This window comes from Periplaneta americana, chromosome 4 (assembly GCF_040183065.1).
Source record: "Periplaneta americana isolate PAMFEO1 chromosome 4, P.americana_PAMFEO1_priV1, whole genome shotgun sequence".
Taxonomy (NCBI): Eukaryota; Metazoa; Arthropoda; class Insecta; order Blattodea; family Blattidae; genus Periplaneta; species Periplaneta americana.
In genome coordinates, this window is record NC_091120.1 from 201,116,291 (window position 1) to 201,139,281 (window position 22,991).

General features: G+C 38.1%; 1 protein-coding gene across 3 annotated transcripts in view; it reads left to right on the forward strand.

Moving 5' to 3' along the window:
- Positions 1-22,991, forward strand: part of Acat1 (Acetyl-CoA acetyltransferase 1) — a 45,273-nt gene that overhangs the window by 7,951 nt on the left and 14,331 nt on the right. For all 3 annotated transcript variants that reach the window (XM_069824641.1, XM_069824640.1, XM_069824642.1), the window contains exons 2-9: positions 1,311-1,448; positions 7,457-7,571; positions 9,438-9,631; positions 11,252-11,456; positions 12,987-13,072; positions 14,958-15,146; positions 16,824-16,981; positions 20,007-20,123. In XM_069824641.1, the coding sequence (XP_069680742.1) occupies positions 1,311-1,448; positions 7,457-7,571; positions 9,438-9,631; positions 11,252-11,456; positions 12,987-13,072; positions 14,958-15,146; positions 16,824-16,981; positions 20,007-20,123 (1,202 nt within the window). The remainder of the gene's footprint in view (positions 1-1,310; positions 1,449-7,456; positions 7,572-9,437; positions 9,632-11,251; positions 11,457-12,986; positions 13,073-14,957; positions 15,147-16,823; positions 16,982-20,006; positions 20,124-22,991) is intronic.

Below are 22,991 nucleotides of genomic sequence, written 5' to 3' on the forward strand. Positions count from 1 at the left end.
CTATCATCTGATATCATCTTCTGCCCCGAACTCTTCTCCCGTTCACCATTCCTTCCAGTGCATCCTTCAGTAGGCAGTTTCTTCTCAGTCAGTGACTCAACCAATTCCTTTTCCTCTTTCTGAACAGTTTCAGCATCATTCTTTTTTCACTCAATCTTTCCAAAACAGCTTCATTTCTTATTCTGTCTGTTCACTTCACACGTTCTGTTCTTCTCCATATCCACATTTCAAATGCTTCTATTCGTTTCTCTTCACTTCGTCGTAATGTTCATGTTTCTGCCCCATACAATGCCATACTCCATCCCACAGAAAGCACTTCACTAGTATCTTCCTCAGTTCTTTTTCCAGAGGTGTGCAGAAGATGCTCTTTTTTCTATTAAAAGCTTCCTTGTCCATTGCTATCCTTCTTTCGACTTCCTGGCAGCAGCTCATGTTACTGCTTATAGTACAACCCAAGTATTATTATCACTTTAATGTTGCAGAATTCACGATTACATTCAAATGAGTGGTGTCACATGTCTGTAACTGCTCTAGATACCGAGATATTACTGAGAGAGGCCAAATGGCATGGCTAATTTCATAAGCAATTTCAGAGCCCTCATGCTCGTAGTGAGGGGAGGTGGCATCATTGTACTTGGTCACACAAGTTACATTGGTTCATGGCCTAACTACTAATAAATAGCATTTGGCTGTGGCTCATAGTATTGTTACAGTAAGGATTTTAAATTATGCCATTTTTTGTTTCACAATGGATCTTGAAAAGGGTGTCCATATTCAGAGAGAGGAAGACGTATTAAAATTAAAAACTTGTTTGTTGCCAGTGCGTAAAGAAACCTACAGTTGAGCACTTACTGTAGTAGTGGTATTTCATTTAACAGCACTTCCAACTGCAGAGGTTATTCAACATGTGGGAGAAATATTCGACATATTTTCCTGGAGTCTTCTTACAAGGACAGGGCTTTACCTCCCTTCTGGATGAAGCCATGCTAAGAATATTATTGACTTTTAAATTTTTTCTTCGTTAGGTTTGAACCTGGAAATTCCAGATCCAGTGGCTAGCTTGCCCACTGAGGACGACACTATAGATGCAGGTTGAGGTTTCATTTGGACTGGATTGAAAATTCTTCCATTGTTGTTGTGTTGTAGATCTTAAGATTTGGGTTAAAAGACCAGACTTGGTAGATAACTTCAGCAGTGGGAATTTTGTGACTGCAAAAGGGAGGGACTGGTAAGAATATGAAGTTGGATAATTTGGCAAACCTGTACTCAATATAGTAGCTTTGGACTAACTTTTTTTATTGTCCTCACAGGTGCACATCCGCAACTACAGCTCCAGTGTGCGTCTGAATGATGTAGTAATTGTATCAGCTGTGCGAACTCCCATCGGCACCTTTGGGGGATCACTTTCATCACTTTCTGCACCTCAGTTGGCAGCAGTGGCCATCCAGGTAAAGTGTATGGAAAGGCATTCACTAATGAAATGGTGATTGTATATTATTAATAATTTTGGTAATTTGCTATGTATATTATTAATAATTTTGGTAATTTGCTAAGAGACGTCGTTGCATATAGACCACTTTTACACTAAACCTAAAATTTGTTTTTTGCAAGATATACTAAAACCCTAAACTGACCTAACCTAACCTTTTCCTTAATCTGTGACAGGTTAGGTTAGGTTAGTGTTTTAGTATACGTTGTATACACTAAGGTTAGGTTTAGTGTAAAAGTGGTCTATATGCAACGACGTCTCCTAGCAAATTACCATAATTTTCATTATCTTATTTAAAATACATAAAGATTATTAGTACAATAATAAAATCTCTAAAATACTATCAGTGGTTCCTTAGTTGATCTTTAAGAGGTGTGGTCACTTCTGTGGTGGAATACCTTTTTACTGTATAGAACATAATTATGGAATATTAAATCCCTGCGCCGGAGGAATATTAAATCCCGGCGCCGGAGAGAATTTTTCTCCATTCCATTACTCTTTCATTGTATAATTATGGAAGTTCAAAGTACAATAAAACCTCGATTTAACTCTCCCACTAATAATGCTTCCCCATCTTTAACACTTACTTTTGCCAGTGTCTTGACACACCCCTATAAGAGATATCATTAAAATATCCCACATTCCCTGCTTTTAGTGCTTTGTTATGTATTATGATCTTTTCCCTCAGTACCGGGCATTCATTCATTCATTTTATTCCATAGATCTTACATGAACAATGAAGCTTTAAGATGTGGAACAAGTCAAAATTTTACAGTATTACAATTACAATTTTTACAAATTTTTACAGTTTTACAATTTAGTAATTTTCTACAATTTTTACAATTTTGTGCAATTTTTTTACAATATTTTGGCGAGATGTATTGAGATGAGGTGAGGTCCGAGGATTCGCCAAAAGATTACCCGGCATTTGCCTTTTGGTTGGGGAAAACCTCGGAAAAACCCAACCAGGTAATCAAATCAAAGGGGTTGATGCCGAGGACTCACCATAGACCATCCGGCTTCAGTCCCACGGCTGGGGAAAACCTCGGAAGAAACCATTCAATGAGATCAAAGATTACTGTAATGTAACACTCATTGCTACCAACATTTGCAATGAAGGACTTGATATTACGGAATTCAGGACATCTACAGAATGACTCAATTTATTCAGTCATCACTATATTGCTTATCGGCAGTCTCTCTAATGAAGATGTTAATATCTTTATCTCGCGTACTGCAAGACGGCTTCTAGAGAAGTATAAACCTGACGACAATTATAATGCTGACGAGTTCGGTCTCTTCTTTGACTTATGCCTGTCAAATCCCTTGTCCACAACACTGAGAAATGCCCTGGTGAGAAGCTGAGTGACTACTGTTGTGTATTGACATCATCTTCCATGACTTTGCTGCTGTTGATGAAGATCTCGTTACTTCTGAACAGACACTATCAAAGATCATTGCTGACCAAACCACACTGACAGTCAAAAACAACACAATGTTGACAGTGAAGAGGCTGATGATGACATGCTGCCTTGATCAGCATGTAAGTCAGCCATGCTGGATGCATTGTCCACTGTCAGAGCAAATTTTGCGTCTTGCTCTGATGTGTCGGAAGATTTATTTCGTAATCTCTGCCATATCGAGAAGAATGCTATATACTGGGTGTTCATTTCAAAGTGTGTCATGACGTCACTATTGTTGGGTCACCGATTTGAAGTGAGTTTCAGCTTATATGTTAGAGAAGTTGCCTATCATTTAAGGCGTTCTTCAATCTGAACTTGAGAACGCGTACGGTATAACTTGAACGTCGTAGCAACAGATGGCGGTCTGTACGGTCTGTGTGCTACCATAACCTCTTTCGAACTGTTTTGCGCCGGCAAGTCGTACGCAGGGTATTTGTTATCATCGGTTGCGTACGGTAACATTCCACAATACAAATCAAATGCTCCGTGTCCATGTTGACCGTCGAAGTTAATGTCAACAAATACGCAAGTAATCGTCTTAACCCTCTCCCCATATCCCGACAGTACGTATTTCCAAACAGTTCACATTCCTGCCACTACCGGCGTTACTGTATGTATCGGTACGTACTCTTCAGAATGAACGCCGTACTTGCTAGGCAACTTCTCTGCCTCTTAGGTTATACACCTCTGCGGAAGTGTAGGAAGATTGAATTCTCTAGGCTCATCGGCTAGCCACATGACGACATACAGCGAGCCATGACACATTTTGAACTGAACACCCAGTATACGGAAACAGAAGCACTCGGTAATAAAATACATTAGGCAAGTGTTACATTTTGAAAGCATGTATAGTAGAACTTGGTTATAACGACATCCAAGGGACCTTGAAAATTATGTTGCTATAAACGAGTGTCGTAGTAACCGAGATCCATATTATCAGTCTAGTGAGGTGGAAAAAATGAAAAATAATAAACATATTTAGGCTCATTTTAGATTTATGTATTCACTTTTAAGCATAATATGAACACAATAAAATACATGTAGAATTATAAATACAGAATTCTGTATTAAAACAGTTTGTTCAGTACTCACCAAACTTCTTTACCGAGGATTGAAGTAATCAGTCATTTTACTCTGTTGTCTCCTACTTGCCCAATATACACTTTCTAAATTAAATTCTATGTTCATTATTTCAGTTGCAATTACATTGCTCCCTCCTCTAGCTTCATAGAAATGTTCACAATTCTAATGGCTTCTAAAGTGTCACTCACTTCTTTTAGTGGCCATACTGCGTTAAAATGCGTGCACTTAGTGAAAACTTCCTGTCGAAACTGACCGCATGCAGGTACCGTTAATACCGCATGAATTCGGGCAGGTTACAATGGGATGGGGAATCTGCCTGCATTCCAGAGATCTATGATAGAAGGGAACAGTAAAGGATTTGACAGATTTCAGCAAAATATTTCTTAAAATACTTTGGATCTTCGAAAATTGTATTCCAAACTGAGGTTGAAAATGACGTTATATGCAAGGTAGACGCATATCCGTTTGTCGTATTAAGCAATGTAGGAAAGCATATATCCTATGGGGAATTAGTTGGGACCACAGAATATTTGACGTTATAGGCGAGGTGTTGCACAAAACGAGGTCGCTATAACCAAGTTCTACTGTATTTAAGAAAATCCCATTTCCTGCTTAAAACGTTTTCTTGCTTATAAAATGCTTTATATCGAGGTTTTACTGTACTGTATGGTGTAGAAGGTCATGTAGCACTTTCAATCAATCAATCAATTAGGCATTGTGGAGCGTGTGCTGATTTCACAAAGCATTTCCACTCTTATTTTATCTGTGGCCAGATCTTACCAGTGTTCACAATCTCATCCTTCGAACTACTCCTTGGTCGTCCCGGAGGTATTTTTCTTTTGAAAATATTTGAATATATTGTGAATTTTATTAGTAACAACAATGTAATTTATTCGTCACAACAGTAATTCCTTTCTACAATTCACCTTAAACGCTCTCGTCAACAATTGGATCCTCACTCAACACAGTATTCGTTATAGCACTCCACCGACGACAATGACAATTTACTTGGACTATTACGCACAACAATGAAATGTTAATCTTAACTAATATTTACAAAGCACTATTTACAAATCACAACTACCAGTTCTCAGTTCACAGTTCTTCTATCTCAGTCACTCGAGTTCACAGTATCTCGAACCAGAGACCTTCAGAGACAGTTCACTGTACTCGAACTCGGGTCCCTCCAACTGCGGTCCACTGCACTCGAACTCAGGTCCCTCCAACTGCGGTCCACTGCACTCGAACTCAGGTCTTCGGATGCTGACGCAGATGCGGACGCACACTCGAGTCGAACTCCGGCACACAAGTCTGGCTTGCTTGCTCTGGCTTACTCACTGACTGAATAACTGAAAACTCTAACTGCAAAACTGCTGTCGTTCCTTCGCGACCGTAATTTATAACCACAGCGACGTAGCCTCGAAGGTTCCACGCGTCTCTAGAGATGGCTCTCCAGAGAAATCCAGAGCCCTCTCCTCTCTACCAGCACCAGATGCGCGCGCACTCTCGCTCCACTCTCTCGCCGCGTTGGCCCTTTTCCCCTCTCCGCCGCGCGCCATCCCAAGTGCTCCGCGCGATCTTCTCTCTTGCGGGACGCTGGTCGTGAGTTCGAATCTCACGTCGCTGTCACAATATCCTCTTTACACTTCTGCTGTCTTCATGTCTTGCCTTCGGAATTTACTAATTTTAATATATTGTATAATTGGTGGTGGATGTCGTTGTTAATTGGAATTTTTCACTTTATTTTTAGTTGAATCGAAAATTGAATCAAAAATCTTCCTTAACACTTTGTTTCCAAACACTACCAATTTATATTCTTTCCTGTTTTGATCAGACTTCATGTTTTAGCACCATCTAGTAATACTGGTTGGATTATTGTTGTGTATTACTGGTATATAAGTTTCAAGTGTCTTGTTATAAATTTATGCATTTTCTGAATGGCATAAAAAGCTTTGTTTCCATTATGTAACTTATTTAGGAATTCGTGTTTCCTGTTATTACACCAACTATTAAAACATCAAGATACTTGAATTGATTAGATGTCTCAATGGTATTATTCTTATTCTTAAAGTGTCCACCTTATCAAAATGTTATTTTTCCATTGCCCAATCATGCAATCACTTACTTACTACTTACTTACTTACTGGCTTTTAAGGAACCCGGAGGTTCATTGCCGCCCTCACATAAGCCCGCCATTGACCCCTATCCTGAGCAAAATTAATCCATTCTCTATCATCATATCCCACCTCCCTCAAATCCATTTTAATATTATCTTCCCATCTACGTCTCGGCCTCCCCAAAAGGTCTTTTTCCCTCCGGTCTCCCAACTAACACACTATATGCATTTCTGGATTCGCCCATATGTGCTACATGCCCTACCCATCTCAAACGTCAGGTGAAGAATACAACGCATGCAGTTCTGCGTTGTGTAACTTTCTCCATTCTCCTGTAACTTCATCCCTCTTAGCCCCAAATATTTTCCTAAGCACCTTATTTGAAGGATTCGTAACAAGCTGTTTTTTACGGTAAAGGGTTGTTAGCCCTTCGCCCAACCCCCAAGCTGGAGGACCACCCCTCATCGGCTGTCCGCGACTGCTTATTCAATATATTCGCAGCTATCCTCCATATCTGGAGGCCGTCTCCTCGATCCGCAACCTGAGGATGCGCCATGCCGTGGTGATAGGCACCCACAATACATGGCCATGCAATCATTTAAGTAATTTGATTAGCAACTTCTTTTGAGATATTTATAAAAAAATCTCTTGTAATGGCATTGTAGGCCTACAATTTTCACCCCTTTCTTCTTCTTCTTCTTCTTCTTCTTCTTCTTCTTCTTCTTCTTCTTCATCTCTTTTTCAGCGGAAGGAATACTGAATTTCTGTACGAGAAAAAAAGAGATACAGCACGCGAAATATGCCAAATAATGCTTTTAATTTTTCAGGAGTAATACAATAAAATTACCACAACTCTTACCTTCCAAGAATTTGTTCACAGCCTGATATTCCCAGTTTCTATTCAGATCGCTGTATACTCTAGATTTTCACAACTGCTACATTATAATCAATATCATCCATATCAGCAAGAATGACCAGAACTACTGGATATTCTTGTGGTTTTGATTATTGTTGTTCAGATGTTCCAGGAAATTTGCACTGCTGAAAATACTTTGTAATCGTAGTAGCACGAACTTCTCTCTATGCTGACGTAATTCGTGAAATGGCATCACTGACAAACATTTTTTTTTTTTTTCTGAAGCCTTTGAAACTTCATCCATTTATGATACGATGAAACAGACAACTGTCTTCCTGAAATCTGTTTCAATTGCTTCTATAATTCCTTGTACAAACCAGAATGACGTATAACTGAGTTAGATATATAAAAATAATATTGAAGGGAAATATAAATTCTGTTATTGATGCAGGGTGCAATTGAGAGGGCAGGCATCCCCAAAGAGGAGGTGAAAGAGGTGCTGTTGGGGAATGTTCTCCAGGCCAATGTGGGACAAGCCCCTGCACGGCAGGCAACACTCTTTGCAGGTACAGTTCGTCTCGTGCTCAAGGGATTTGCTCTGCTAAGGCTATTACGTCAGTTTTGATGATGGCAGCACATATTTGTCTGCACTTACATTAATGTGGAAAGATGTTTGTTGTTATTGTTGTGTTGTTTCTGCTTCATTTCTAATACAAATGGAAATTGCGTATTTCCAATATCTAAACAGTTCTTTAATTAACTGCATCCACCTTAAAATTTATCATTTATTTTCGTAATCTGCACTTTTTTATCCAACAATAACACTCACCCTTCCCAACATAATGTCCTCAGGGTTATTGAGCCATATTTTATCAGATTTCTTTCACAGCCGATTGGCCAGTTTCCTAAATTGAGACAACTCATCCTGCCTGTGATTTTCCTAAGGTGCTAAGACAAATATCGGGATGAACCCTAAAAGAAATGAGCCACAGACCTACATCTCCCTTCCCACAAAATTTCCACACTTTAAAAAGTCTATGTAAAGATTATTTTTTTGGACCTACAGAATTATCTGTGGTGGTTACTATTTGTTATTAATTTTTCTCCATTAATAAAAATTAAAAAAAAAATTCCTTCTCAAATCGCAGCCTTGGCTGTCGCGTATTGCCTTTGATACTCTGGGACGAGTTTACTCGATCATCACTCGTACAGTGTAAGGGCTCAGATCCCTTTTCTTTCAAGGACTGTGGTGTTCACGCTGCATGATTGATATGCAGACTTTTAACTTCTTCGGTTATCCTGACTTGCTGCTGTTCCATCGTGTTTCCTACCCACATGTGGTAGCCATTAGGTTACGTCCATTTTCGGCTTTCCCCTTGAAAATCCTCAAATGTTCAATGGAACGGTGAAAATCGGATTGAGACAAATGGCCAACAGGCTAGGAGCTCACATAGACTCCTTTTATCAGCCCTAATTTCCTTTGAAAGAACGTGCTTTCACATACATTTTTGAATGTTTCTCCTCTCATTCCAACATTAACCTTGGCATTGAAATCTTGTAACTTATGATGAAGGATGAGTGGAACAGAGAAAAATTCTCTCCGGCATCGGGATTTGAACCCGGGTTTACATTTCTACTTGCTGACGCTCTATCCACTAAGCCACACCGGGTTCCCATTTCGATGCCGGATTGAATCCTCTCAGTTCTCAGTTTAAGTTCCACCTCTTGGGTTCCCTCTAGTCATGCACTGCGTCATATATGTATGACAGTGGCACAATGTCCACACATGTGCAGAGGTGCACTCGTTATGAGTGACTAAGTGTCCGGGATCTGATGGAATAAGCGCCGTCTTAAATCACTAAGTGATTATTTTTCGCATATCATATATTATTACAATGTATCGAAGTACATATGATATTTTCTTGCAGAAATTCTGCGTCATCATATGATGAAGGATGAGTGGAACAGAGAAAAATTCTCTCCGGCACCGGGATTTGAACCCTGGGCAACATGTAGAGCTGAAAACCCCGGTTCAGATCCCAGTGTCAGAGAGAATTTTTCTCAGTTCCACTCATCCTTCATCATATGAAGATGCAGAATTTCTACAAGGAAATATCATATGTACTTTAGTACATTGTAATAACTTGTAACTTAATCTGTCCTCATATACTGTGAGGGTTCGAGGAAACGAGAGATAACATTCAAATCACTATCCACGATCTCAGATTTCCATCATGGAAAGCTGACACTTTGGCTGATTAACAGCGTGTCAGCAAGACATTTTTTATCCCCTTAAAAGTCTTTTGTGAACATTTGGATTTTAAACTGCGAATCTAACGGCAAGTGTAGTAACAGTTCAATGATTGCAAGTGATTTAATTGTAGAACATTTTTACGAAAACGTGATGATAATGCCAATTGTTATTGATGCAGGGCTGCCAAAGTCAACAGTCTGCACTACGATCAACAAGGTGTGTGCATCGGGCATGAAGAGTGTGATGTTGGGGTCACAGGCACTGATGTGTGGTCTGCAGGATGTGGTTCTGGCAGGTGGCATGGAGTCGATGTCAAATGTGCCGTTCTACATGAAGCGTGGAGAGACCAGCTATGGAGGACTGAAGCTCAATGTTAGTGCTGCCTTGCGTAAAGTATTGAAGAGAAAACAAGTGGTAAGGTAAATACGTGTGAGAGGGTGGCACGTAGTTTATCCCATTTAAGGTCCTTTTTTTTTCTTCTCGAGGAAGGCCCAAAGGCTTGCACTGCAGCCTGAGGCTTATTGTGCTTGCCTCCTTTGAAAGGGATGATATTTTTAAGTCCATAGAACTGCATTTCTGTAAGTATCGTGATTCACTGTTTGGTGCCACCTATCGACTCAGCTATACATCACCCAGTTAGGGTTGTCAGACATACAGTTTTACCTAGGAAAGTACGAACATTTTCCTTTTTGAAATCTGTAAATAACTGATATATTGTTCTCTTATACTCCCATTTTTTCTCCAATATCTATTGAATACAAAAAATCTGATCAGTAGTCGATCTGTTACGCCAAAAATGATATCCAGTAAGAGCAAATCGTAAAACAGCGAACGCTAAGCTCCGCCCACGACCCCTTTCCACTTTTCCCCTACAAGCTCACCACACACTCTAGCGGGAAAGAGTGGAAAATAGGGGTTTAGGGTAGGATAACATCTAGTGGAGGAAAGTGGAACAAAAAAGAGTGAATGCAGCATCTACGAAGCAAAAGAGGAACTTCGTACTGCCTCCCTCTGTTTCTCCTCTCTCTCTCTCTCTCTCTCTCTCTCTCTCTCCAGCCTCTCCTTCTCTCTTCCTTGCTTCATGTCTCTCTCTCTTTTTTTTTTTATGACTTTGTGGAGGGTAGTATTCGATCCGGTGTTCTTCCTAACAAAATGCACACACGTTTTTCTGTCACGCTTTAGACCTCTCGGCTACCGAGACGAGTTGGTGGTAGAAGCGAAAATGAATCTATTTATGTTCAAGGGAACTGCCATAACGTAAATGACCGAATAGCGTGGGTAGAAAGTGGCGGGCTTGCGAATTTAGCTTGTTAGGGGTTGACTGCGGGGGTGGCATAAGTGTTAACGCGTGCTGGTAGAACTTCATTGTGTCCGTATCCAGCTTCGTGTACAGACGGAACGTGTTGTGATGAACCGTACCGAAGACGTGTACTTCTTCCTCAAATTGTGCAGGAAGAATTTGAAGGTGTTGTCTAATGCACATTAATTTCGTTGTATTGTGTTGTGTTCTAAAATATGAAATATGTGCGAGGCAGTAGGCAGTGATCCACTGAAGTGGGGCAGATAGTAGAGAGAGACAGTAGAGAGAGAGAGAGAGAGAGAGAGAGAGAGCAGGCAAGTGAGGTGCCGAGCGGCGAGGGTGGGGATAACTTCCCCTACTGGCGTTCGCTGTTTTACGATTTATCCTCCAGTAATCTCATCTACTATGGAGTTAATCTTCTTAAAAAATATTGGACAAAATTTTGTACCTACGATGCCAACAAAAATGTTATTCCTCAAAAGTTACTATAGTTAGTCTTTTCACCCTTCTTAAAGATAGGTACAATTATGGAGTCCTTCCATTGTTCTTTTGATATGTGCAGTCTTCAAATATTTGACATCTGGTCACATTGCCAGTATGTTGAGTTATGCTTTTAAATTGGAATAAGTTAGTAGTGTCTTCAAGGCATTGCATCACGGAGGAAGCTGTAGTTAATGTATGCGCTGTTGCAGGATGGCGTGGTATTTGATGGCCTGACAGATGTATACAACGGCATTCACATGGGCAACTGTGCAGAGAACACAGCAAAGAAGATGAACATCACGCGGGACGAGCAGGATGAGTATGCCATCAACAGCTACAAACGCAGTGCACAGGCCTACAAGGATGGCGTATTCAAAGACGAGCTTGTACCTGTTTCTGTCAAGCAGAAGAAAGGTGAGGTCGTGTGGAACTTGCCCACACAGGTGTTTAGTTAAATTGACTTTTACTGTCCAATAATTTTTCTATTGCCATTTGTGTTACTTTATTGATTCGTATACACTGTGTCCGTAAAGTCATGGTGCAGTTTTGAACACTTATAATGGCTAAACGAAACGAAACCAAAGGATGAAACTTATGATACATTAGTAAGATGAAAGAGGAGTGGAACAGAGAACAATTCTCTCCGGCACCGGGATTTGAATCCGGGTCTTCAGCTCTACGTGCTGATGCTTTATCCACTAAGCCACACTGGATTCCTATCCCGATGTCGGATCGAATCCTCTCTGTTTAAGTTCCACCTCTTGGGTTCCCTCTGGTGGCCTGCCCTCTGCACTACGTCATAGAAGTAGCCTATGAATGTAGGACAATGTCCCCATAATATGTGCAGAGGTGCACTCGTTATGAGTGACTAATTGACTAATATATAACTTATGATAAATTGAAGAGTATGTCAAAGAGTTTCTGAAACATAAATTTAAATATTATGCACGTGCAGGTAATGACACAACACAACAGTGAAGTGAATTATGCCATTTAGTCGAGGTGCAAAGGAAAGTTCAATGCGTCTTGTGACTTGCAAAATTTGAATCCGTGATGCGTGTTCGTCGTGAATATCGTCGAGTGTACAATGAAGAGCCACAGACTGTGATGTTAAATAACTATCTTGACATGTTGCAAGATTCTACAAATTCAAGATGAAAGTGAAGGTGTCATCTTTCAACAAGATGGCGTTCCTCTACACTATGCCAACATTGTTGCGAATTTCTGGGTACAACATTTCCCCAGCGGTGAATGGAAGGCATGGCCATCACGATCGCCGGACCTAACGCCTTTTGACTTTTACTTGAGGGGGTATGTCAAGTAACGTGTGTACAGTGTTCATATCAACGACATTGACCATTTAAAAGAGAGAATCAGGGACGCTATTCACTCTGTTACATCTGATGTTCTTAGTCATTTGTGGAATGAATTAGAATATCGTTTAGATGTGTGTAGAACAACAAACAGAAGCCACATCGAACTGCACTGAACAGGTATGCAAACTTGGAGAGATTTCCTTTCATTTGGTGAAGGTTTCACATTTCTATCTTGTTTCATTGCTTTTGTGTGACCGTTCAAAACTGAACCATGACTTTACGTACACAGTATATGTATATTTAAACACATTTCTCGCATATATGCTAAACTGTGAATATGATTTATATTAACCATGTCATCGTCATGTTAAAAAGAAAAGGTTTTTGTCTTTTTTCTTTATCAGTTATGTAATGATGCTGTAAGCTATTAGATTATTTAGTGTCGATGAATTTTGTGATAGCAAAATGGTATTTGTTGAGATGAGGTCGAGGATTTGCGATGGATTACTTCACATTCTCCTTACAGTTGGCGGAAACATCAGAAGTCTGTAAAACAATGGCTGTACCAAAAACTGATTTGTCTTAAGCATTGGCGACATTGCTGATTACATTTAGTGTTTTTGTGCAGGTAAGCCCGATCTGGTGATAACAGAAGATGAAGAGTTCAAGAGAGTCAACTTCGAAAAATTCAAGAAACTCTCCACTGTATTTCAGGTGAGTTGCTTGTACATTTAGAAAGATCTGTTAGCACAGTTACAAAATGGTGATTGTGGTGCTGTTACACTTGCATTCATTTTGTTGAAATTGCATAAGGTTTATTGGATTTGAAGTAGAATTTCAAGAGTACATGATTTCCTAGGCACTAATATTGGTAGTCATTCAAAAATAGTTTGGTTTGTATCTTTACTGTTGCTGCTGCATGCATTCATTTCTTCAAACTGTTACTACTAGTTTGTTTTGTGTAGAAGGAATGAATACATGTATTGTGGATCCTTATCATCACGGCATGGCATGTCCTCAGGTTGCAGATAGAGGAGGGTAGTGAGAATGTATTGAATAAGCAGTTGTGAACAGCCGATAAGGGGTTGTCCTCCAGCTTGGGGGTTTGGCAAAGTACTAACAACCCATCACCGTAAAAAAGAGCCTGTTGCGAAACCCCAACATAAGCCTCGGAATAGGATTGATTCTTTGGTGCGTGGGTAGGGTATGTAGCACATATGGGTGAATACAGAAATGCATATGAAGTGTTAGTTGGAAGACTTGAGGGGAAAAGACCTTTGGAGAGGCCAAGACTTAGATGGGAGGATAATATTAAAATGTATTTGATGGAAGTGGGATATGATGCTACGGACTGGATTAATCTTGCTGAGTATAGGGACCAATGACAGGCTTATGTGGGGGTGGCAATGAACCTCCAGGTTCCTTAAAAGCCATTTGTAGTAGTTATAGTAATAGAAGGAATGAATACGGAGTATTTGGTTAGTGTGTGTCATTTTATTGCACAAGGATAAATAACATACCAGAACCGAAAATCATTATTAAATTTATGCTTTAAAGTTTGCATTTCATCAAGAAAGAAAAAAATTTGGTTAGGCGAAAATTTCCTTTCTGACATCACTAAACTAGTAATTTCTTCAGGGATAGATAGACAGATAGACAGACAGATGAATTTAATGTCATTCAGCGATTTACAGCCATAGACAACGTCAGAGTAGATATATATATATATATATATATATATATATAATACATGGCTACTACAATATTAATAAATGTAAAAATAAAATAAAAAATAAGTATACAATTACCAGATAATCACAAAAACAGGTTAAAAGTTTTAAAAGAAATAGTATAAAATCAGGTTTAAATGTACAGATTTGTCAATTACATGAGGTTAAAACAAATAGTATCTAAAACATAATATGTTGTTGTTGTTTTCTAATGTCAGGCGTTTGACAATAAAGTCATTTGACCTCTTGCATTCCAATATTTTTCAAGGATATTATCATGACCAGCCACTGAAGCACAGATTTTGAGGTGTTCCGAATCCATTTCTTGGTTTGAGTTGCACAATGGACAGTTAGGGGACTGATATATTCCAATTCTATGCAGGTGTTTGGCCAAACAATCATGGCCTGTTGCCAATCTAAATGCAGCTACAGACGATTTTCGTGGTAAATCGGGAATTAACTGTGGATTTTGATGCAGAGAGTTCCATTTTTTCCCTTGGGATTGTGCTAAAACGTAATATTGCTAAAATCATTGACACTGTAGAGTGGATTTGCCATCAAAGTCCTCACCATCCTTCTGAAAGTAAAATATGACGTGTTTCTTATATGCAATGGTAAAGTTTATAAGATACAGAAATAAAACTATTGCTTGTAGTACTATATTTGTACTTGGTGAAGTGTATGTCCAGTCTTTGTGAAGGTCATCAGCCAAAAATTCCACCTGTCTATATTTTTAGATACTTGAATGTAATTAAATGCTAGGAAACCAAAACTGGGTTGTCACTGTTTAGTTCGTATTTTGCAGCGGCCGCTGGTTCTGATTTGGCATTTGGAAATTGTATTCCCTTTCTGTTGATTTTTATTTTCAGAAGGAGAATGGCACAGTGACAGCTGGCAATGCGTCCACTCTGAATGATGCAGCAGCAGCACTAGTACTAATGACGTCACAGGCAGCAGAACGTCTTGGGTGCAAGCCCCTGGCCAGAGTTGTGGGCTTCTATGATGCAGCCACTGAACCTATTGACTTCCCCATAGCTCCAGTGTTTGCAGTGCCCAAAGTAAGAGTGCAGTAAATATCATTGATGTCCTAAGCCTTTGAAGGGCAAATGCATGGTGAAGATGGTGATAGGTTAAGACATGTCATTATTCAACAAAATAATCATCATTTAGCGATTTAGTTTATGATGTAACGAATTTACCCAAGAAAACGGGATGCAAACATTACATCAGTCCATCATTTTTTTTTTTTTTTTTTACTGATATATGAATTATAATTCATATTACCAATTTATAGTGACAAATCAAATTCGTCAGTGGGAATATATAGCATACATTGGATGTAACCCTTTGATAAGAGTATTCAGTTAAATTTAAATGCTTTTCACAGTTTGATGTGTGGAGGGGAAGTTAGTACAATAAAATTTCTGTTACACTTACTCATTTTACAAACATTCATTGTTTTATAAAGTCTTGGCAAAATTTCCATACTTCTCAGTTATACGTTTTTGGTTTCTTAATTTTTTGTACATGTACGAGCGTATTTTAAATCCCAGGAGGAGATACGAAATGTCATTTATAATATGGTCTAAATCGATGTTGCTAGAAATTAGATTTACTGTGAAAATGTAAGAATGAAAAAATACAGTAGACCTATGTGTTTATTGCAGTAACATGAGCTGCTGCCTGAAAGTCAAACGGAGATAGCAATGGCAAAGGAAACTTTTCATAAGAGTATGGAACATGTCAAAAAAAAATCTTAAAAATACTTACCTATAAAGTCTTAATTGTAGTCACAGTCTAGTTTAAATATATTCAGTACAGAAGAGTTTTACAATATAGTCTACTAGTACAACAAAAAGGTTTAGTATCAATACTTAATACAATACAGAAATATTCGTGAAGCATTGTTGAATATTCACCTACAGAATAGAAGGCATGAGAAATTAGGTACTTCTTTAATTTGTCCCTAAATCTTATGATTTGAGTTTGATTTTTTATATCTATAGGAGGCTATTAAAAATTTTTACAGCCATATAACGCACTCCTTTTTGATAGCATGATAGAATTGCCGATTGATTATGAATGTCATTTATTTTTTTCGCATATTTATGCTATGAACTGTTGAATTAGTTACGACGTTTTAATGTTTACATACGAGGAAGTTATTAATGAAAAAATATACTGACAAGCCATGGGAATTATTTGTAGTTTTTTTTTAAATGGTTCTACACGATTCCCTATATTTGGCACCTACTATTATTCTAATTACTCTTTTTTTGTAGTAGGAATATACTGTTACTATCTAGAATTTCCCCAGAATATTATTCCAAAACCCATTACTGAGTGGAAGTATGTTTTTAAGGTATTGATATTTGCTATCTGTTGGCCCCATGCAGTAAATTTATGGTATGCAAAACATTTCTTTGTCCAAGAACAAAAATTAATAGAGGAAAAATCCTGTGTTTAGACTAGACATTAGCTTGGTCTCAACTTATGCTAATACTGATTAACTTGCAACTGTTTTACTGTGTTAACTCTTTAGGAAATTATGCTGATAGATGTCTTCACCATAATGATTAGGAAGAACTCTAATAGAGGTTACATGACCTTGATTATTTTGAATAATTAGTGACGAAATTTAGATTTGATAACATAGTTACAGTGTGCTTAGTGAGTAAACTATTAAAGCCAACGTTTCTGCACAAACTTAGAAATATTTTTCTTTTTGCCTTCAGCTGTTGGAGAACTGTGGAGTGAAGAAGGAGGATGTTGCGCTGTGGGAGGTGAACGAGGCATTCAGTGTAGTGGTGCTGGCATTCTTGAAGTCGCTGGGCATTGACCCTAACAAGACCAACGTCCATGGAGGAGCTGTGAGCTTGGGACACCCCATAGGGTGAGGTTTGATTTTTTTTAAGCATTATACCAAGGTCCGGGGTTCGATCCCAGGTGGTGACAGGATTTTTTCTCGTTGTCAAACTTCCAGAACGGCCCTGAGGTTCACTCAGCCTCCTATAAAATTGAGTACCGGGTCTTTCCCGGGGGTAAAAGGCGGTCAGAGCGTGGTGCCGACCACACCACCTCATTCTAGTGCCGAGGTCATGGAAAGCATGGGGCTCTACCTCCATGCCCCCCAAGTGTCTTCATGGCATGTTACGGGGATACCTTTACCTTTTACCTTTTATTATACCACTGACCTTTAATTTGCGTAGTTTCAGGGTAAAATATGTATTTAAATTTACATGGGACTTTGAGAAATTAGTGAACTGGGTGAGGTACTAATATGCAAATTGTCGAATTAATATATTAATATTACTGAAAATATATTGTGTTGTTGTCGAATGGGAATTACTTGATTTGCATCATTCTTTCTCTAGCTTCAGTGTTGTTGTTCGTGTTACTGGAGTTTAATTTTATCGTAGAGGCGAAGGTGCTGTTTGTTAAAAATTTCATTACTGAAAATATTGTTGTACATATATTTACGTGTAACTGTTATTTGATCGCTAAGATTGAATACTGACATTCTAATATAACCATTGTAGAATGGTGGACGGCCAGTGTTGTGCTACTGAATTCTTTGTTTTGCTTGAGAAAAGTGGTTCACATATCCTTATTTATCAGGCAAATAGTGAAAATTTCCCGAAAAGATCTGTGATTTTAAAATAGCAAAATGAATGTACAGGATGAGTCTTGTACTGGTAGGCCTAACTCAGCAGTTAGAGATGGAAGTATGAAGGGCACACAAGAGTTATAGTCCGACCATCGGATCTATGCCCCTGTAAGATATGCAAACTGAACCTTAATTCCTTTTCAGCCTCGGCAATTCATTTCTCCCCCTGTATTCCTATTTCTCCCTTTTCTACCCCTCTCTCTTTCTCTCCCCCACTACTCACAATTTTGAGCCTTCTTGCGGGACAGTTTATTTGCACTTGCAGTCCAATGTTGTCAACTCAACATGAATACTGTGGCACGGAGTGGTGAAAGAAATATTATACATGTAATAGCATTTTGCATAAGTCAATCAGCGTCATTAGACCTACTTAAATTAAATTATGAATAAGTAATAATTAACCTTACAGTATTATAAGGAATATTCAAGAGACATGACACTGTTTGACGGAAGTTTGGCAACATCCCTATTCGGCAAGGTTCGTGGCCTGCTGTTTGACGTAGTGGGAGAGAAACGGGTGGAATGGGGTGAGTAGAGGCATTAACTTTTCCAAGAACGACAACAGCGCTGAAGGGGCATAGATCCAATGGTCTGACAATTCTGACTGAATATAGAATACATAACGTTGCTAAGGGATAGTCTTTGTCCTTAGGAATATTAAGAGAGGGCTCATTATATTATACCAAATGCCTTAAAAGGAGTAACGTGAGTGCCACATGTTCTCATTAAAAATCAGGAAAGAAATGGAGTCGAAATCTGTCTTCGTGAAGAACAACCTTGGTTGACCCACATATTTTCAATAACATTATCACTAGAGCGAGGATGTTTGGTGAAATGTCTTACTACTAGGTTGACCTGTGCTAAAGTTGTATAGATTTAAATGTGTTTAGAAGTGGTAGAGACAATTTTTATTTTGCCTGCTTTGCCTGCTTAAGCTCTTCCTGCCTAGAATAAGTGCCTATTTTTACCTTGTTTGTCTTTTGAAAAGAAAGGGAAGGTTTATTTATTTCCTATGTTAAGTAATTTTAACAACAAACATTTTACTGTCTTCAGTATACCCTTCTTATGTATGAGTTTAATGTTGAATATCCTTCATTTGTAGCCCTTTGTAGAACTTATTTTATTATACAAACAAAATTATCAGTAGGCCTGTGCTTAAAATATACTCCTGCCCACCCAAATACCATTAGTGAAAAGTGAAAACTGTGTTATCTCTGAATACTGGCTTACAGGAAATAAAAAAACTTGGCAAATAATGAAAGGTGATATTACAGTTGTAGACAGAAGTCAGTCTACACTAGCTAATTTGAAACATACTTCAGTTACGTCACGAAGTAGAATAATTTTATCTGTGATGAAAACTGTTCTATCTGATAGAAGGCAGAAATATTAGAAAATCTAAATATGTACCTTGTGGTAATGTACAACGAATAGCAAGATGTGTTTCATGAATATCATATAAATTACCGTACGTGATAAAATATATTATCCCTTTTCTTAAATAGTGCCTTTTTCATGTTTTTAATTGCGTATTATGCCTTTTCTAGATTTATAGTGTCTTTTTCATGCTTTAATTGCCTTTTTGCGTGCTGATTTTAAGTATTCTAAATGCTTAAACTTCCGGACACTAATGATTACATATTGATAAGAGTTTGGTGAAAAGTTCTTATCCTGATAGTCTACAGTATGAAAACACGCGGATTCTCCTCCATCTAAACAAGATTTGCATCAATCTTTCTGAAAAAATCATGCACCATTAATGGCCATGAAAAATAGTATCTGTATCATCAAAATCTGCGATCTCTAAACCATATCATCTCTGTTAAGTACAACTAGTAACATTTAGTTTTTTTTTATATTGGCACTATTGTTCAAGTCATATGAAGTAATGGGAATCATTTACCATGTAGTCCACACCTGTGGAGTAATGGTCAGCGCGTCTGGCTGCGAAACCAGGTGGCCTGGGTTCGAATTCCGGTCAGGGCAAGTTACCTGGTTGAGGTTTTTTCCGGGGTTTTCCCTCAACCCAATACGAGCAAATGCTGGGTAACTTTCGGTGCTGGACCCCGGACTCATTTCACCGGCATTATCACTTTCATTTCATTCAGACGCTAAATTACCTAGATGTTGATACAGCGTCGTAAAATAACCCAATAAAATAAAATTTACCATGTAAGGAAGAAGCATCTTTTCATATGAAATACAGTCAGATGCAATACTGGTACACTGTTCTGTCATCCATGTGTTGCAGAATGTCTGGTGCCCGTATTGTTCTCCATCTGGTGCATGCACTGAAGCCTGGTCAAAAAGGAGTGGCTGCCATCTGCAATGGAGGAGGGGGTGCATCATCCATAATGATTGAGAAACTGTAAGTGCAGTCCATGTGGTATTGCACACCGAACTGCCTTGTGATTATACGCCTGCTCAGGTCACCTTCTTATATCTTCTGTACTTTGATGAATTTCGAAATTTCTTTGAAGAGAAATAAATATATTTTGATATGAAGCATTTCTTCTGTCAACCCTCATCGTTCCATTTAAGGCTACAGTGGCAAACGGTACACCTCTGGTGCACTTGGTGCCTCATACTTTTGATAGTTTGACTTCATTGTTGTGTTATTGAAATTTTCCATCACTTTTCCAAATCATCCTCTCCAATTTTCCTGGAATTTTCATTAGCTTTTAGTAACTTAATAATCCTATAAGCTTACATGGTTATTACATAATTATCATTTCAGGTATTCCTAAATTATTAATACACACTTAATTCAGTTTTCATATGGTAGTCATTATGTTATAATTCCGTTATGGTTTTTAGTTTACCTTTTTAAGATGTTTTTCGTTATAAAGCTATTTGTACACGATCAAATTTTTTTCCAGTTCAATACTTTACAAAAAACTTGTGAATGATTGATCAATATTGAAAAAGATTTTCGAAGACTATCTCTATAGCTGAAGATTTGACAAGATTTTTGAAACATGTGCTTCGAGTTCATTGTAATCTATGTAGGCCTACCTATCGAATATTACAGTAGAAATATGTAAATCCTTTGGACAATAAATAGGCTATAAAAAGCAATATTTGTATTTATTATTTTAATGTACCGAAGTACATATGATATTTCCATGCAGATATTCTGTGTCATCATATGATGAAAGAGTAATGAAACAGAGAAAAATTCTCTCTGGTGCCGGGATTTGAACCCGGGTTTTCAGCTCTGCGTGCTGATGCTTTATCCACTAAGCCACACTGGATACCCACCCCGGCGTCGGACGTCTATGACGTAGTGTAGAGGGCGGCCACTAGAGGGAACCCAAGAGTTGGAACTTAATCTGAGACGATTCTGTCCGACGCCGGGGTGGGTATCCGGTGTGGCTTAGTGGATAAAGCATCAGCACGTAGAGCTGAAAACCCGGGTTCAAATTCTGGCACCGGAGAGAATTTTTCTCCGTTTCATTACTCTTTCATTGTATGATGATGCAGAATATCTGCATGGAAATATCATATGTACTTTGGTACATTAAAATAATATATATGCGTAAATCACTTCGTGATTTAAGACAGTGCTTATTCCGTCGGATCCCGGCCAACTAGTCACTCATAACGAGTGCACCTCAGCACATGTGTGGACTTCAGATATCTATGACGTAGTGCAGAGGGCGACCACTAGAGGGAACCCAAGAGTGGATAAAGCATCAGCACGTAGAGCTGAAAACCTGGGTTCAAATCCCGGTGCCGGAGAGAATTTTTCTCCGTTCCATTACTCTTTCATCATAATATTTGTATTGCTTACCTGTACAAGTACAGTAAGTTACTCTAAAACAAAGAATATTACAATTGCATATTGTTTTAAAACAAAATATTTACGGTTAGTAGTAGTAACTTAATAGTAGTAGTAGTAGTAATAATAATAACAATAATAATAATAATAATAATAATAGTATAATTATTTTATTTAACCTCGCAGAGATAAGGCCATAGGGCCTAGGTTATAGGTTAGGTTCTTTTTGATTAAAGGAATACATGTATTCGTACTTATTTGATAGACCTGTCTTGCAGTTGCCCATATGCATTATTTTTCTTCATTTTATTGTGGTATTGCACAGAAACCACGACGTACAGGCATAGGTTTAATTCTTATAATTGAATTAATTTGCAAACAAACTCTCCTGGACAGGACACCATGTTTTTTGTGTTTATTGTCGCCATAATATTTTTGAATCTCATTGGTCATTTCCTTCAAAGAATTGTCAAGTCTGATCAATTAGAGTAAGCTCTTATTTACTTTCAAGACAATCAAAGACTTTAAAACAGGCATTTCCAACTGCTAGCTCTGTGATGTCACACATCTTTGCTCCTGAGCTCCTTGAGAGGGGAAGCATAGGTAAAAGAGCAATGTAGGAGAAGTGGCAGTGGAAGGGATGGAGATGTTTAAATAGTGGAGAGACAATATTATTCTTCCTCACGTGGTTTGTATTTATGTATGTATGTATTTATTAACACTACAATTGGGTATACACCCGGTGGCAGTGATATATAATAGGCCCTATGCAATAATTACAATTACATGAAATAAAATAAAATAAACGTAAATCTATAAATAGTAGATGCAATAAACCTAGGACTATAAATAAAATGTAATCTTCATCTTACAATGTTTGGTGACGTATACACGTCCATTGATGTGACATATTAATGAATTTAAATACATTATAGTCACAATCATGCCATGGTATGAAAGAAAAATTTCACAACCTCGGGCGGGAATCGAACCTGCGACTTTCTGTTCTCCGGTCTTTCATACCATGGCATGATTGTGACTATAATAGTATTTAAATTCATAAATAAAAACTATTCTATAATAACGCCTACGATAAGCAAAAGTAAATCTAACTTATAAGTACTTCTATTTCACCCAACTATTACCAATTTAAGTAATTACATATCACCTTAATTAATTACATATCACCTTAATTTATTTACATATCAACTAAATTACATATCATCTTAATTAATTACATATCAACTTAATTATATATCAACTCAATTGATTACATGACACAACTTAAATAATTACACTGCACCTCCAATTACATTTTCAGTCTAATCTTCTCAACCTTTCTTTAAATGTATTGATTTTAAGAGGACCACCCTGAAAGATTGCCGCAGATAAGCTGTTCCAGTCTACTATTGTGCGGTTAACAAAGGAAAATTTTGCCACGTCTGTTCTTTGTTT